This window comes from Zootoca vivipara, chromosome 2, assembly GCF_963506605.1.
Source record: "Zootoca vivipara chromosome 2, rZooViv1.1, whole genome shotgun sequence".
In the NCBI taxonomy this organism is placed as follows: domain Eukaryota; kingdom Metazoa; phylum Chordata; class Lepidosauria; order Squamata; family Lacertidae; genus Zootoca; species Zootoca vivipara.
Window position 1 is genome coordinate 97649299 of NC_083277.1, and position 17180 is coordinate 97666478.

General features: G+C 53.4%; 1 protein-coding gene across 13 annotated transcripts in view; it reads right to left on the reverse strand.

Moving 5' to 3' along the window:
* AATK (apoptosis associated tyrosine kinase) overlaps positions 1-17180 on the reverse strand; it is a 114140-nt gene that overhangs the window by 9432 nt on the left and 87528 nt on the right. For 10 of the 13 annotated variants that reach the window (XM_060270906.1, XM_035104133.2, XM_060270907.1 and 7 more), the window contains 10 exons: positions 15224-15303; positions 13925-14043; positions 12143-12230; positions 11171-11304; positions 9187-9271; positions 8517-8638; positions 7670-7819; positions 3999-6954; positions 3113-3275; positions 1068-2291 (listed from right to left, as the gene is read on the reverse strand). In XM_060270906.1, the coding sequence (XP_060126889.1) occupies positions 2008-2291; positions 3113-3275; positions 3999-6954; positions 7670-7819; positions 8517-8638; positions 9187-9271; positions 11171-11304; positions 12143-12230; positions 13925-14043; positions 15224-15303 (4181 nt within the window). In that variant the 3' untranslated portion in view covers positions 1068-2007. Of the gene's footprint in view, positions 1-1067; positions 2292-3112; positions 3276-3998; positions 6955-7669; positions 7820-8516; positions 8639-9186; positions 9272-11170; positions 11305-12142; positions 12231-13924; positions 14044-15223; positions 15304-17180 lie in introns of those variants that run through there. The other 3 variants (XR_009557053.1, XM_035104126.2, XM_035104127.2) reach the window with 2 other exon arrangements.

The window sequence follows — 17180 nt, forward strand, 5'->3', positions numbered from 1 at the left end:
TGAAGGCAGCCCTGTTTAGGGAAGCTTTTAATCTTTAAGAAATCAGTGTATTTTAATATTTCTGTTGGAAGCAGGCCAGAGTGGCTGGGGAAACCCAGCCAGGTGGGTGGGGTATTAACTACCTTTCCCTCTTCTACCTTTACCCTGTCCCGTCCCTGCTTTCTCGGTCTTTTTTCTTTTCCCCATCCCTTGCCCATATGTCTACTTTCTCCTCCCCCCTTGGTCCTATGCCCTTCTCCTCACCCACACCCCACGCCCTTCTCTTTCTCTCTTACCCTTTCTCTCCCTTTTCGATACTTTATAATTTTGATACGTGTAAAACGCAACTGAATGTTTTTGGATTGGTTCGAAGATGTTGTGTAATGTTTTAACAAATTCTCAAATAAAATCTTTAAAAAAATAATAATAATAATAATAATAATAATAATAAATTATTATTATTATTATTATTATTATTATTATTATTTGCCCTTTAATTGTACATTAAATATTTACCCCATGAATATCCTTATATATACTAGTAACTATATATTATACATAATACATAATTGCTTTCTGTACATATTATTATTCACCATACGAGTATTATTTAAGTACTTTAACCCTATTTATTTGATTCTAGAACGTTTATTATATATTGTGCATATATGTATAACCTCATGGATATCCATTAATCACTACCCTTCTTTATCTTACATTCAGACATTACCTGAAATATTTCTCTTCAACACGGAAGTGTATTTTATACCCGGTTATTTATTGATCTGGCTTCTCACGTGAGAATCATCAACCCCTGTCTGTAAGGCCCCTCTCCCTAGTATCACGTCCATAACTTGAGGTTGCACCACTTTCTCACTTTTTCCAAGGCCTCTGGTTGTTAGGTCAGGACCATTCTACTCTCCATCACCACTTTCTCACTTTTTCCAAGGCCTCTGGTTAATGGGTTAGTTACTTCCACTCTCTTGCTCATAGTATAACTGGTTTTCCTGGCGGCTGGTATTTTTTATTTCTCTTTCCCTTCAGACCACATCTCAAGTGCTCCTACCAATCCGATTTCTAGCCTGTAGTAACAGTGCAATGGACTTCGCGCAAGCTACCTATATGGTAAAACCACATCTACCTACCTTGCTATTTACCACCAGTCCAGGCTGCTGTCATTGGCTCTGGCTCCCCCTACTGTTGGCCTCCCTACCACTCCCAATGTGTGCCAGTCACCACTGCAGAACCCAACCCAGATGATGCTTTGCAACCTGACCCTCGCTGGCCAGAGCTTGTAATCCAGAGAGGAGTCCATCATTTTGCCTGTAGTTCCTTCACTTGCCTATCATTGTTGGTGCACCTGAACATGATCCCAGTGGGTTTAACAGAATGGGCTGTGCCCAAATGAACATAGGCAAACATCCTTAGATGCTTCCATAGGAGTTATTCATTCGGGAGTGTCTTAGGTCTTCCCCCCTTCAGTTATATTTTGAGAACAGGAACACACAATGTCCATCCTAACAACCATGGATCAATTCCCTGAAGTTGTAGGGGAATATCCTCCTGGCCCCACTTTCTACAAAGCGAGCAGTCACACTCTTTTTCGGTAGACAAAGAGTCTACCTCAGAAGTGGAAGCAAGGGCCTCTACGGTCCACATGAACAAGAGGTTCTTAGAAATAATCTCTCTTAAAAGCAGATCCCTATCCCTGTTGTTTCCATCTATTCAACTGCTGTGTACATTACAAAATGTGGTGGGGTTTTTTTTTAGTGCATTTGGTATAATTTCACGTTAACATGGCCTTGGTAGACTTTTTATGGACTGGTGGTCCAATTAAGTGCCATCGGTAAAATCACTCAACAGCATTCCCATGAAAATCTGGACTGTTCCCCAGTTCCTATTCAATGTTTAACTATTCTTCCGTTTCCTAATGTTGATCATGTGACATCTAGGCCAGGCCATGTGGCTTGACAGACTTTTCCTCCAGACCCAGGGACAGAAAGAGCTAGATTCTTGAGACTTCTGGGCTCACCCCTTCTCAATGGGCCCCCTTCTTCTGCTACCTGAATGCACCTTACCTCCTACAGACCCGGCGCCCGAATCAGTGACGTGTGTGATGGAGAACCTCGACACGGGGGCAGGTGAGACTGTGAAGCGTGAAAACTGGATGGGTAGCACCTGCTTCTGAGCTGGCACGAGTGTGGGTGGCAGTCCGGGGAGGGCAGGCTCAGGTGCCACTGACGTCAACGATGGCATGACGGATGCTTTCACTGGCATAAGGGGGAAGTCATCTTCCCACTCAAAACCACCACCTGAAGAGGGAAGACACACAGTGGAAGGGTAAGGATCTGGGCCAAAATCCCACCCCACATTTGGCCAATTGTGCCCCGCTGCTTCCTGTTAGCCTCCCGGCCAATTGCTGCATCGCCAAGTTCCCACTACCGGTAGTCCAAAAGGTCTTGCTATGCAGGACCAATTTCTATCCCCCTCTAGTGGCCAAATGCAGATTGCTTTACGCAAGCTGCTGCTTGGAGCAATGCACAGAGGCTGGAATCCGCAGCCCATAATCTGTCCAATCAAGTGACACATGGCCTTCCAGTTGTTGTCATCGACTACAGCTCCCATCATCCCCAAGTCTGACCCAACCAAATGGCTACAATGGCTGGGGCTGCTGGGAGTTGACAAAATCTGGAGCAATAGCTGCCAAGTCTCCCGTTTTTCACGGGAAACCCCCAGATTTCAATCCGTTTCCCGCTGTTATCCCGAATAGAAAAAAAATCCCGGAAATCCCCCGGATTTCCTACCTGCCAGGGAGGCTCCATTTCAGGTGCCTGGGCACTGGAAATCGGGCAGAGTGGCACCGGAAGTTGCTTCTACACATGTCCAGACATGCGTAGAAGCGACTTCCGGTGCCACGCCACTGCTGATCCCGCATTTTTCAGTGGGAGACTTGGCAGTTATGATCTGGAGGGTGCCCCATCTCCGTTGCATAGTGAAGCGGTGCAAAAATATTGCACCCAAGAGCAAACCTAGATGGGTTGCGCTCAGAAAAGCAACCTGTGCAGGTGTTGTGATGGAGGAACATCAGCCCCCCCCCCCCAGAGCCCTGCTCAGTTCCCTTCTGGTTTCCTACCCTTACTCTCTTCAGAGGTGCTCCCTTCCGAGGAACTGCTGGGTGCATCTGTTCTCTCTGCTGGGCTTGGGGAACCGTTGCTGTCCTTATGCACAGGTGGTGCCACAGGAGGTTCTGTTACTCCCGGGAAAGGATGCTCTGCCAGTTCCTTCGTGGGGCTTTCCTGTGCGCAGGAGATAAAATGGGCATAATTATCTCCTGGGAGCAACTTCTGGGATCCAGGTTGCCCTCCAGGGAATAAACACCTCCTACCCTTATTTGCTCCCAGGGTGGCTGCCATAATTCACACACACACACACACACACACACACACGCTCTCAAACCCAGGCCTTGCAAAAAGTTTGGGTCACTCCCATATTAATGTAACTGGTGTTTTTTTAAAACAACAACAACAACAAGGAGTGTGGTGGAGTCTCCTTCTTTGGAGGTCTTTAAGCAGAGGCTTGACAGCCATATGTCAGGAATGCTTTGATAGTGTTTCCTGCTTGGCAGGGGGTTGGACTGGATGGCCCTTGTGGTCTCTTCCAACTCTATGATTCTAACAATTGAGAATCATGTTCAAATTAAGGTCTGAGGCTTAGGATGAAGGTTTCTTTGTCCGTACAGTACTTGCAAGACTACGATCAAGATTAGTGGATGTTGGTAACCAGCACCTTTCAAAACAAATGATGAAAGATATACTCAGCTAAGAGATCAGCAGATGCTCATAGCTGTGGGGTGGGGGTGGGGGGTGTTTCTGTTGCTTGCAGAATGGAAATTGCAGAATGCACAAAAAGGTGTACGCTTCCTACAAAAGAGGCACACAACTTTTGACTCGTGAGTATGCTAAAGCATACTTGAGGGCCTCTTCCGGTTGCCGACTCCAGGCCACCAGAAAACGACTCACCTGGTCAAAGAGGTAGACGGTGACATCTTCGATGAAGGAGACCGCTTTCTTCTTGCGTTCCAGGTCATCGCAGAAGGTCTCCACCAGCAGGCTGGGCATCTTGAGCAGGCTGCGCAGGTTGCGGGCACTGTGGCTCTCGGCCACCACAATGGGCACAGTGGGCAGCTCCTCCTCGCTCTCCTCACTCTGGTCCTGGATGTTGTAGCACCGCAGCTCCTCGTCTGACTCATCGCTGTCCTCCGTGTCGTCCTCCTCTTCCTCAAGGTCGGCGGGGACAGATGGATGCCGAGAGGGTGCCGCTGAAAGGTCCAGCGAGAGCCCAGGGCCGCTCTGGGGCTGCTCGCCATGGCAGCATCGTTCCTGCCCTTCCCCAGGTTCCTCTGCTGCCCTTGCCACTGCACTGCTCCCCGACCCCGCATCTCCCTCGCAAGCCCCATTCGGCACATCGGGACTCACAACCACAGGCGACAAGAAAAAGGACCTGGTGGCGGGGGACGGCACCTGGGGCACGGCAGCAGCCCCATCACTCTTGCCTCTGGATGAGTCCAGCTCAGCAACAGTGACTCCATTCACTACCAGCTCTTGTGACAGGCTTGTCCCCGTGCCCTGGCCGCTAGTCGCTGGAGGAAAGGTACACCCCATGGCGTCTTCCTGTGGGCAAGTGGGCTCAAGGAAAGTAGGCCGAGACTCGCCTGCACTATTTTGGTCGGGGTCCTTCCCCAACTCTCTGTCCGCCTGGGGGAGCTCTGGCTCGTGCCCCTCAGAACCATCACTGTCCCCTTCCCCGTCCTCCCGAGTCCCCCCTTCAGTATCGTAGTCGGAGAAGTAGGCCGAGTCACGGTAAGGGTTCTTCTCGTCTAAGCCCTGCAGCTCAGCGCTGAAGGAGTTGGAGAGGCTCAGCTGTTTGGCTGGGCCCTCGGGGCCGTCTGGTGCCTTTTCTAGCTGGGTGAAGGCCTCGGGCTCCCGTGGCTCGTGAGGCTCCTTCAGGACAAATTCAGGCGACTCGTAGTTCTCTGTGTCGTAGCCGCTGTCTAAGGCTTTAGGCTGGCTCGAGGGCACGTAGGCTGTGGGGCTGAACGCCTCGCAGGAGCTGGTGGTGGAGGGGATGTCCAGCGACTCCAGCGAGTCAGGGGTCTCCACCTGCTTCTGCAAGGACTTGAGGGTGACTATGACGTCCTGCCGCTCGGTACAATCAACTGGGAAGTCAGTGAAGACCCCGGATGTGAGTTCAGCCGTGTCCTCGTCGCTGGCCTCATCCAAGTCAGGGAAGCTGGCGCTCGAAACTGTCTTGTCTGGCGTCCTGTCCTGCTCACTGGTCGTGGTGTTCTTGCCGCTGTCCACGTTGATCTCTCGCGGCACCTTGGGTGAGCATTCGGCTGAGGCCTCTTCCACCACGATGGGGTCTTCCTCAGTTCCCGGTGCCTCCTCCTCTGGCACAGTGGCATCCCCTATGTCTGTGTTGCTGACGGGTTCCAGCACTGATGCCACTGAATCCGTGTCCCCTGGTGGTGGTGGAGTGGTGGCAGCCAGGAGGCACTCCACCCCGCTCTCGGTCAAGGGATTCATGGCTTCGCCTACGCCGATCTCTACGCTGGCAACCTCGGCTGACGCTCGTTCCTCTAACAGCAAGTCGGTGTCCAGACAGGGGGAGCCCGTATGAGATGATACCACCCGCTCCTCGCCCAGAAGGGCCGCTCGCAGGTCCTCGATGCCTAGCGTGGGGCCATCATGGGGTACAGTACACAGCGGCTCTGCCATGAGTCCCTGGAAAGTGATCATGTGGCGGTAGCACCAGCTGTCTTTGGCAGGTGGCTCACACGGCGGCAGCAGGTGGCAGCTGTTGTTATTGGCGGAGGTGTTGGACGTCCAGTGCTTGCTAGAGGAAGGGGACCCGTTGTTCTCATCCCCTTCGCTCCCTGGGCTGCCACACGAGTTCTCCTCCTCCTCCTCCTCCTCCTCTTCCTCCTCCTCCTCTCCCAGTTCCAGAGTGACCGAGTCTGCCACTGCGGCCTCCTCCTTGTAGGCGTAGCCCACCGAGGGCGAAGCACCAAGCGGGTCAGCAAATATGCTTTTCTGCGGCGCTGCCACAGGCCACTCGGAAGCCCCATGCTCCTCGAGCAGGTAGTCCTCGGGGCCGTCTTTCAGGGAGGCCTCATAGTACGGCGAGGCCTCCTTGCCCCCTTGCCCTCCATAGGAGTAGTAGTCAGGGGGCTCCCAGTGGCCACTGTCCCCATGTGCACCAGAATGCCCCAGCAGGGGCTCCATGGTGAGCGAGACGGTGGGGCTGCTGTTCGACTCGTAGCAGCCCTCCTTGGCTTTCCAGTGGGAGGGGCGGCCAAACTCCGGGCTGTAGGAGCACATGGTGTAGTCTAGGTCCGTCCCGCTGCCCTCGGAGGCCGCCTCCTCGATGCGGATGTAGTACTCGCTGTTCAGGGAGGGGCTGTGGGCGCTCAGCACGGGCACCACACCTGGCGTGTGCAGGCCGGGGCAGCCCTGCACTTTGCACTCGTAGCAGGAGGGCGAGACCCCCAGGCTGAGGTGCTTGCCGTCCCCTCTTCCGCTGCTGCTGCTGGCGGCATAGTAGAGCTCGTGGTAACGCGCGGCGTCGCGAGGGCTCATGGCCGAGGCCGGCAGGTGCTCAGTCTTCCCTTGGTCCCACTTGTACTCAAAGTTCAGGCCGTGGCTCGTCTCCATGACAGTCAGGACGTCATCGCCATCGTTGGAGAAATGTTCCAGCAGGGGGAAGGACGAGAGCTCAACGCCCACATGGCTGGAGCCTGAGCCGCCTCCTCCTCCTCCTCCTCCTCCACCAGGCTTCATGGAGTTCCAGCGCCGCTCAAACTCCTCCTCAGCCTCTGACGCTCCCTTGGCGCACAGGTACGAGAGCAGGAGGTGCACCTCCTCAGCAGTGGGGCGCTGCTCTGGCTGCAGCCAGCAAAACTGCATCACCTCGTACCTGCGCATAGGGGAGAGCAGAGGAGAGGTGAGACTCGGTTGCTCCTTTGCTCCTTTGGGGACAACGCTCAGCAATTACGTCATTCACAGAGCTGGCCTTCCTCCATCCACAATCTGCTCCTTGCTAACAACCTACTTGGCAACGTGCTCCTTGCTACCCTAATTCCCCAGTGAAACTCTTCTTTCTCTTCTGCACTAAAGCCACCCTTTTAGACCGGGGTGGCTAAACTCACGCTAGGGCTGAGGGGCTTTCAATGTCGTGATATATCCCCAGCTTAACACTGTGATGTACCGATAAATCACAATGCCTGAAATAAGGACATAATCAGTACTATTTTTCTAGTCACCATGAATGCCTCCCTTGGGCGCCCACCTGAGAGGTGCTGGAACTATGCTAGAGAGTGCTCACTGGCTTGTGGGGCTACCAGCAAAGCTTGTGCTCTACCCACAGAGTGGCAGTCTTTTTGTTCCTTATTTAATGGATACATTTACCAAGCTTGCAATTTGCCAGTCCTGACGGCTTGGTGTGCTGTTTGCTAGCAAGAGGGCTAAGATGGGAGTCTGGCACTGAAGACCTTTATCAGCATCTGCCCACCCACCCACCTGATCCCACCTGCCTAAGGTCCAGCCTCTTCCACGCTTGTCCTTTAGTGCCTGCTGGCCACCTCTGCCCCTCGTGGGATGCCATGCCCCCCCCAAGAGCCCCCTTCACTCACCAGCGGTCAGACAGTGAGAGTGGGAGCTGTGGCTTAGGAAGTTTAAGCTGCTGCTCCTTGATGGCGTAGGTGAGCACCTGCCGGTCTGAGTAGTGGCAGTAGGGCTGGCTGCCCAGTTCAAAGAGCTCCCAGATGGTCACGCCCAAGGACCTGCCAAGAGAGAGGGGGCTCAAAGCACACACAAGTGGCAGGTGGCACCACCATAGTGGGAGAGTGCTGGGTCACCCAGGCCCTTTGAACCCAGGGCAGTTGCATTTATTTGCTTGGCAAATGCATAGCTCACCCTTCAAAAGGGGCAACTATCTTTAAGGTGGTGGTGGTGGGAGACACAGAATCAAATTACAATGAAAATGTGGGTAAAACTGTGGGAAGGGGGAAATAAGGTGAAAGGAACCCAAACAGTTACACCAGCCAATAAAACCAAATATGTGCTCCTTGTAGCTACCAAGATAAATCATTGCGGCTGCTGCATTCTGGACCAGTTGCGCCTTTGGTAGTCGTCCCATGTAGAATGTGCTACAGTAGCCCAGCAGGGAGGTTTACCAAGGTGCACATCACACAGGAGGAGCAAGCTCAGCAGGCATATCCCATGTTGCACTGTAATCACAGTTTTCCTGGCCAAAGCCTTCTGTTTGGTTGTTTTCGGGCAAAATGTAACCTAAGCCAGAGAGTTGCCCGCTGGCTTGTGGGGCTACCAAAATAAAACCGGGATCGCAGAAACTGTAAAGTATTACTTAGTGATGAGATGTTGTAAGAGATGTTTACCTGGCTCAGTAAAATCACTGCCCCCCCGCCAAATCTGCTATCCCACCCTCCTTCCCACCCGTACCCCCCCTGATTTTCTCACCAGATATTGCTTGTCTTGGTCTGGTCAACAATAAGCAGGTTGCCATGCACCTCGTCGATGAGTTCAGGTGCCACCCAGCGCAGGGGTACCCACAGTTGGTCAGCGGTCACAAAGTAGTCATCCTGCCAGGCATGCAGGGGCAAAGCAAGACAACGTCAAACCGGCACCAATAGAAACAGCAACGGATGCTTCAGCTGAGATTCCTGCGTTGCAGAGTCTTGGGACTAGATGACCCTTGGAGTCCCTTCCAACTCTATGATTCTATGATAAAGGTGGGCTAGTCCACTCCATCCAAGAACCGCTGGTGTTGGAAAATAGAACTGACTCCACTAAGTCTGTCCCACACCTCTCCCTATCCCTTTTGCTCGGCCTTAGACACGTTTACACTGTTGCTGGGAGAATGGCGATCCCCACATCCCAGCCTCCCTCCAGATGCACGTCCCCGCATATGGATATGCCCAGGCGAAGCAGGCACAGTCCTGCTTGCCAACCACTTGTTCCTCCTGCCTTTTCTCCCCTTAAAATGCTTGCACTCAAGAGAGCCAAGTTGCCCCTCATCCCCAAGATGGCTGCTCCCGCCATCAGCCTTGCAGGGGCCCTGAACACAAAACCCCACCAACAACGCTGGCTTGTGCTCCCTGTCCAGCTCCCGCCCCCAAAGCAGACTTACTTTGTATTTGCAGTGAGAGAGGCCGTAGTCGCCGATTTTGACTGTCAGGTCAGCCGTGAGTAAGCAGTTCCGCAGCGCCAGGTCACTAGACAAAAGAAACGCCCAGCTAAGATTATACAGCGGAAGGCGTGAAGCGACAGGCCAGCCAAGGGGGCTCAGGCATTGTGACCCAGATCAGGCCAACAGGAGCTGTGGGGCCGGGGAGTGGGAAAGGGCTGACCAGATGTGCCAGGGCAGAATCCCAAATATGCCCTCATCCGGTTTGCTTAGCTCACCAAGACCAATAATGAACCTCTGACTGGCCACTGGTTGACTATCCACTGAAATGCAACAAGAGTCAACTCCACAGAGAAAGGTGAGGCCTGAGCACCACCGACAGCAGTCTGAACTCACGGTCAACTGCCTCCCTCCCTCTTGATTCCCCAGCAATGTCCCTACAGCAAAGCTGTATCTTTGAAGGATGTAGCATTTCGATCTGCTCTTGCCCATGCAGACTTGCAAAGTCTAGTTCCTAAAAACACCCTTGTACCTTTAGGGAGCGAGAGGGATAGGTGGGAATGGGGGACGGGCTCATCTAAGGCCACGAAGTGAGATCACGGCAGAGGCAAAATTCAGCCGACGGACATCCAGTTTGTAGCTCAATGCACTTCCCCAAAAGGGCGACTCCCGTCCTCAGAAGATGGCAGAGCTCAGCCTCTTCAACAAAATCACTGATGCTGGAGTCTCTTGAGTGCCACTCACTCAGCACCAGGATATTGTTGGGGAGGAGGAGCAGGGTGACGGGAGGAGATCAGGATCTGCAGAAGGGTATCCACAGCGGGGTGGTTTCTTCCTGGAGTGCAAGTTGCATGCTGGAGCCCCACGTTTCCAGGAAGGGCAAACAGGAAGAAGACAAGAACGCCGTTGCAGGACAAAGCTATCAAGCGACACATGCCATACCTTGCATACACTGGCCATAAGTCCACATAACTTCACTCCCCACACAGGACCTTAGGGCTCCCTTAGGCCAAAACCTCCACCCCGTGAACCCAAGGCTTCCCATTTCTCAGCCCTTAAACCCTTCAGAAAATCCAAAAGTGGAAATGAAAGCCTCATCTCTGCTTCTGTGGATCATCACCACGTCCACCTCCAGCCACCAGGGACCAAACACCCCACCTCATGCTGCGTTCATAAACATGGGAACACCGACATATGGAAAGAGATCATCAGTGGCGGAATTGGGTGCTGCAGATTCCAAGTTCAGTCCTCCTAAGTAGGGCTGGGAAATGCTCCTGCCTAGAATTACAGAGAGCTGCTGCCAATCGGTGTAGACCAGTGTTCCCCAAACTTGAGTCTCCAGTCCGGCTGTTTTCTGGACTACAATTCCCACCATCCCTGACCACGGGTTCTGCTAGCTAGGGATGATGCGAGCTGTAGTCCAAAAAAACAACAACACACCCATCTGGAGACCCAAGTTTGAGGAAGACTGGTGTAGACAAAACTGAGCTATATGGACCAATGGTCTGGCATGGAATACAGCAACTTCCACAGGGTGGCTTTGACAGTGACATCTGTCAAGAAAGAAGATTCCACCTAAACATTAGGAAGAACTTCCTGACAGTAAGAGCTGTTCAGCAGTGGAATTTGCTACCAAGGAGTGTGGTGGAGTCTCCTTCTTTGGAGGTCTTTAAGCAGAGGCTTGACAGCCATATGTCAAGAATGCTTTGATGGTGTTTCCTGCTTGGCAGGGGGTTGGACTGGATGGCCCTTGTGGTCTCTTCCAACTCTATGATTCTATGATCTGCTGCTCTGTGAACCACTGCGTACACATCCCATTTTATTTCCTGCTGCATTTTGGGCTTAGCGCTTTACTGATACCGCTGTTGCTCCCCCGTCAACCCCAACGAAGAACCGGGCCCCTTTCGCAGGGTTCTTCCCCAACCCGACTCCACACCCTCCCGTGTGAAAGTGTGGCAAAGGAACGAGACAGGAACTCTTGACTCACCTGTGCACGTAGTTGTTGCGGTGAAGATGCATCAGGCCGCAGGACACCTCGCAGGCCATACGCTGCAAGGTGAGAGGGTCCGGTGCCAGTGCCTCGGCCCCATGGCAGCTCCGCAGGTAGCCCTTCAGGTCACCCTGTCAGGGTGGCAGCAGCAGCAACAACGTTACCCATGGGCACCACTGCCTACAGACCTTTCTTGCGCGGTCTCAATGGGTGGGTTGGAGGAGAACAAGAGAGAGAAAGCATCTCTGCAATGCAGCCAGGGGGGTGGGTGCCAAGCCCCAAAGAAGGCCCGAGGTCAAGGACCAAGGTGTGCACCAAACCCAGGGATAGGGAAGTCTGTGGTCCTCCAGGTGTTGCTGGACTCCAATTCCCATCAGCTTGAGCCAGCATGACCAATGGACCAGGGGCAGATGGGAGAGTCCAGCAACATCTGGGTGCCAGGAGCAGGGGAGGTGTTTCCCCAGCCCTACACTAAACCGCCAGTACCCCACAGAGGAAAAAATACATCACAGAATTCAAAGATGCAAAGGTCTCTCAGTCAAACCCTGTATCTAAAGTAGGACCACCCACCCACCATCACACTACAGGTAAAGCATGTTTTGGAGAAAGTACATACACCTGGGATACAGAACCTTGTGTCCTTCCGGATGTTATTGAACGGCAACTCCCATCATTCCTGACCATTGAGAGATGATGGGAATTGGAGTCCAACATTACCCAGAGAGCCACAGGTTACCCCAAAGAACGCAACAGCAGAACGAAAACCTCTGGGAAACGAGCAAATGGTTTCACGTGACCCAAGCAAGAGTCAGGAGAGGAGATACGGCATGAACCCAAACAAGGATTTGGCTCTCGGCCAGCCATGGTCTTGTTGCTTACCTGCCCCCCAAAGCTCAGGGGAGGCCCACAGCAGCAGAGGGTTTTGTGGGGGGGGAGGAAATGTGCAACTCCCCTCTAGCAATGACTCACCAATGGGCAGAACTCCATCACCAGCAGGTAGGGCGTCACTTCTGCACACTGGGCCAGGCACTGCAGGAGATTGGTATGCTGGAGCGCCCTGTGAAACGGGAAGAGCAGGAGAGTGAAATGGGGCTGAAAGGGGAGGGGGAGAAAGGAAAGGAAAGAGTCCAGAGCCGGGGAAGGGCTAAGGGAAATGTGCAGAGCGGGCAGGGAATTGCACTAGCAGCACGGCAGATCAAAGGAAACAGAGACTCTGGGACCAAGGGGGTGGGAAGGATCCTTAGGGAAGCCATTGGGGCCAGGGCAGCCAAGAAGGAGCAGGCTGGGCCTACAGGTAAAGCCCCAAGTAGGCTAGCTGAGAAAGATTTGCTCCAGGGTGTGCTCTCCTTTCCAAACAACTCACACAATAGGTTCATGTGGGGACAGGGAGGGGCTCCTATGGAACAGCCCTGCACTGTCCGTGAATAAATGGGTCCTAAGCTGTGCCAGCCACCGCAGCACGGCCAAGGACAATAGGGGGGGTTGTTCATGAGCCGGTACAGTAATTCCTCGCTTTCCCAGCACCGTCCCATCCCTCCCCTTCCCCCGGACAATGTCTCTCGAATCCAAACTGCAGCCCCTTTGACTTCCTTCCAGCCCAGGGGTAAACGCTGCAAATCGTTTAAGACAGAACAGCTTTCCCAGCAGGTGATACAGAGAATTGGGTTGCTTAGAAGGAGTACATTTCCCCCCAGGTGCAAGCGTGTTGATACCTTGGGGGCCACTGACACAAAACCAGGACATTAATAGTTATACTGAATGAATTGTGTGTGGAAAAGGGTGCAGTGGAAAACTTTGAAGTTATCAGGAAAGAGGGAAAAAATGTTTTAGGTGTAAGTCCTGCACAGTGCTAACAAAAATTCCCAAGCACACACCTTTGGGCAACTGGGCTATACAGTAAGCATTTGAAAACAGTCAAGCTCCATCTAAATGCCTTCTATAATAAGTTGATGTCATCGTTTTTACTAGGATTTGACATTTGTAATGCCTTAACTACTTCTGCCGCTGGTTTCAACATTTTTTAGTTGTAGTACCTGCTGCTAGTTTTCATTGTTGGTTGATTCCACAGGGTGTATCTCACTGCTTGTAATTTGTTTTGGTCACTGTGTTGTATACAAGGGTAGGGCTCTCTTGATCATCAACAACACTGCGATGTGTCAGGGTCTGAATGGTACAGAGAGCCTAGCCAAGCAGAGCAAGCTCCCTGCTGCAGGCAACTGAGCCCCCCCCCCAACATTCAGGAATGGTGGCAGGGACTTGCAGGAAGGGGGTCAATGGGGGCTCATCTGTGTTCTCCCAACCGGGCATGGAAATTATGGTGGGGAGGGAGGATGAATGAATAGCTCTTACGATCGTCTTATATAGTTTTATTCTTTAACATTGTCAAGTTTCTCTGGGCACAGCCGTGGGAAAGTGGTATCTATTTAGAAGGCAAGCAAGTTTCCAGAAGCACATTTCCACTGCGGCTCAGGGGAAGACTTTAAACCCCGAGCCACATAACACAGGTCCCCTTATAATCTTCCTCTTCTGGCCAAGGTCATCAATAGGGCCGGCCCAAGACGTTCCGCTGCCTCAGGTGGAACAGCAAGTGGAGCCACTTCCCCAGGACAAAGTGCATAGGCACCCATGTTTGGCCAAGTTACTTTGACACCCGAGACAGAAAATCCTACAAGCACACCCCTGGGAGTACAAATACAGTAATTAAAAAAAACCCCAATGTTTCTTATTACAGAAAGGCCCTGGGGAACTTACCTGTAAGGCTGGGCCTCTTCCAGGAACTGCATCTGATCTTGAACGCTGGCACTGGCTTTGAGTTCCTTCACTACCACCTGAGTGCTGCTCAGCCCTGCATTCACCTCACCGAGGAACACCTGGGATATGGAGAGACAGAGGGCATTAGCCTGTTGGACTGGGAGCTTGGGCTCCTGCTATAGGACAGTGCCACTGCATGGGCCAGGAAGTGCCATTATCATCTCTCAGTATCTGTCAGGTACGTAGCAAGGCTGTTGCAAAATGCCAGGGGACAACTGCAGCTGCCGCCTAAATCTAAGCTTCTGGTCCATTGCAATTCTGCAGCGAATGTAAGAAACTTATTTCTCCTCCCTGCCCTCAATTCCCCCCCCCCCACTTTGTGTCAATTCAGAAATTACTTTCCGGCACTTTTCCACACCATCCATCCTCTCGACTGAGCCAACGCATCAGCCGAGGGGTATGCAGACCCACGGTTTCTGATGCTGCTTCAGCAATCACAATGTGAGTTGTGTCCAACTGCTTGAGCAAATGGGACAACTCCCCAAGTCACAAAAGCAACTCGGGGGAAACTATGAACAGGATCAGCATTCTTAGGCCTACATTCCCCCCCACCAAGGCCCAGACCTGAGCTGAAGTTATTGCACAGATTTCACATCTTGCCTTCCCCCTCTTTCAATGCATCTTACTTAAGTTTCAAATGTAACATGAAAAAGAGGATTATCCTTCCTCTACACTCCACCAGCACTTGCAAAGACCCTGGACACAACCCATGTCCAGTTAGGAGCACCCCATGGCCGGCTCTCACAATTGGCTTTGGGGTCACTGAGGCAGGCACTATTTTTGGGGGGGAAAAAACAGATGCCAAAAAGTAGGTAGGGAGGCAGGCAATATAAATAAATATACAAAGGGCTGTTAATTGTCGTCTTTGACAGGGGTGTCAAACCTAATCTATTCCTTGCTCCCAAGTCAGGGCCTCCTTCCTCTCCTTACTTCTTACCACCTATTCAATTGAATCCCCTCATTTCTACACCCTCCAGGTCAAAATGAAGAATTAAGATTTCTATTTGCAGCCTGTGAATTAGAACACGTTGTTCCGGTCCTACTGCCATACCAGCAACAGCCAAAAGGGAAACACCAAGGAAGGAGAGGAATGGACAGCAAAAGCTACGCTGTTATCCCTTCACTCGACATGCCTTTTGGCGTCTGCTTCCTCCCTCCCTCTCGCCCTGTCCCCCATCGCCATTGCGGCCCCGTTGCAAAAACCAACGATATGGGATCGGTCTCGGGTGAGGAGCTTACCTTGCCAAACCATCCATGGCCAATTTCCTTGAGGTACAGCAGGCTATGGCGTCCCAGGTCGGTGGATTTGAGCAGCTGCACTGTGAAGGAGCATACAGAGCGGTTTGAAGTTCTGCACACCCTGCCAGCTTGACCCCTGCCTGCTGCCTCATCCTAGCTTTCCGCAGAAGAGGGGGGTCTGGGGCAGGAAGCTTCCCAAAGGATCAGGCATACGGGGATCCACAGAGAGAAGCGGACACCTCAGCCGCTCCTGAGGCCAGGCTATGTGGGTTTGCTGCATCTCTACCCGGTTGGCAAGAGCAGATCCAGAACTGAGGGTGAGCGAGACTCTCTCTCAAACGCATAGACGCAGGAGGAGCCTTCTGCTATAGGCAGCCGAACTTCCAAGACTCCAGGCAGCAGAAAGTGGCTGTGTCGCGCCCACCCTTCTGGGCAGTCCCATGTCGTCCCCCCCAAAGCAGGCGGTGCCATCCCTTCGCCCCCTCAGTGCCAGACGCCACTGCTCCCATCACACGGAGAAGCAAAGGCCCCATTGTTGCGCCCAGCGGCGATGGTTGTATCTGGACACTGGACCCATTCTCTGAGGGCCCATTTAGTGCACGGCAGGGCCGCACCAGGCAAGGATTGTGTGGGCAGAGCAGAGGGGAGTCGCTGTCCGGCTAGCTGGCTCAACCCCCCCATCCCACACAGCAGAGCAAGCCATGGATTCCTTCGCCAAGTCACATGGGAAGGAATGCAGGGCCTGTGGGACTTGGGGACCAAAAGGCCTTTGTCTCCAGAGGTAGCGGAGGAGAGGAAGTGATCTCAGGCCACAGGAGCAGGGAGTGACCTCTGCTGAGGGGTCAAACACCTACACTGAGGCTTGGAGATGGCCTATCTCGCTGTTCCCTGCCTTGCCTGGTCATGGAGGGAGCCTGGATGCCCAGGTAGGAATGCATGCTTTCCAGGTACCGCATCCTGTTTAGGAAAAAAGTGCCCTGCAACCCTCTTTTGTGTCCCATTTCCTCCTCCTGCCACCTCCATCCCACCCCCCGCCATGGCTTAAATGGGGGGGTTGCCCTGCCATCCCAAACCCACAAGGTGGCACTGCTGAGTCACTGGCTGGGGTGCCCAACTAAGAAGCCGGAACAATCCGGAAGATACTAGTTGAAGGGGGAATGAAAGAACAGCAGCAGAGTGTTGCATCTGATGTGGAGACAGGCAAAAAGCACCAGCACCTGAAATGTGGGCTGCTTGGTGCTTAGCTAAAGAAGGTGAGATGCTGCAACCTCTCCTCCCAGCACTTCCACCTGGCGCTCTTGCACCGGAGCTTTTCTGTGCTGGATCTTCCCAGGCCCGGCTCACCCATTGGCTCTAGTGGTGCAATGCACCACGGCGCCTGGGCGATCAGGGGTCGCTGAGGGGTGCCCCAGCAAGTGGGGGAGCTGCGCGGCGGCCTCCCTTTTCCCTCCGCCAGCCGCGCCGCTCAGGGGAGAGCAGGGAGGTAAGCGAGCGGAGCAGGGGCACTAGGACCCTGCTCCGCTCTGCAGGGTCATCCCGAACCCCGGCGCTGCGTTTCATTGGTAGAGGTGACGCCACATGGCAGCAGCTCTACCAATGAAACACAGCACCAGGGTTGGCGGGAAGGCTGTGAAACTTCCGAGGCCAGGAGCTGCGCGGCCTCTGAGGCACCTCGGCTGCTCCTGCAAAGGTGGCGGGGTGGCCCTTCCTCCTCGGGTCCTGCCCGTGCTCCTCAAGCGGCGCAGCAGAGATGCGGCGGGGCCGGCGGTCATGGGTGTCATGAGTGGGAGGGCTTCTGGTTTTGTCGGCGGCGGCAGCCCTGCTGGTGGCAGCGACGGGGCGCTGGGCTGGCAACGGGGCCTGCCGGACTTGGAGCTCGGCGAGGACGGCGGAGTCGCGCTCCCCTTGCAGCAGCCTCCCGAGCTCGCCCGGCAGCTCCTCCTCAGGCCCGTGTACA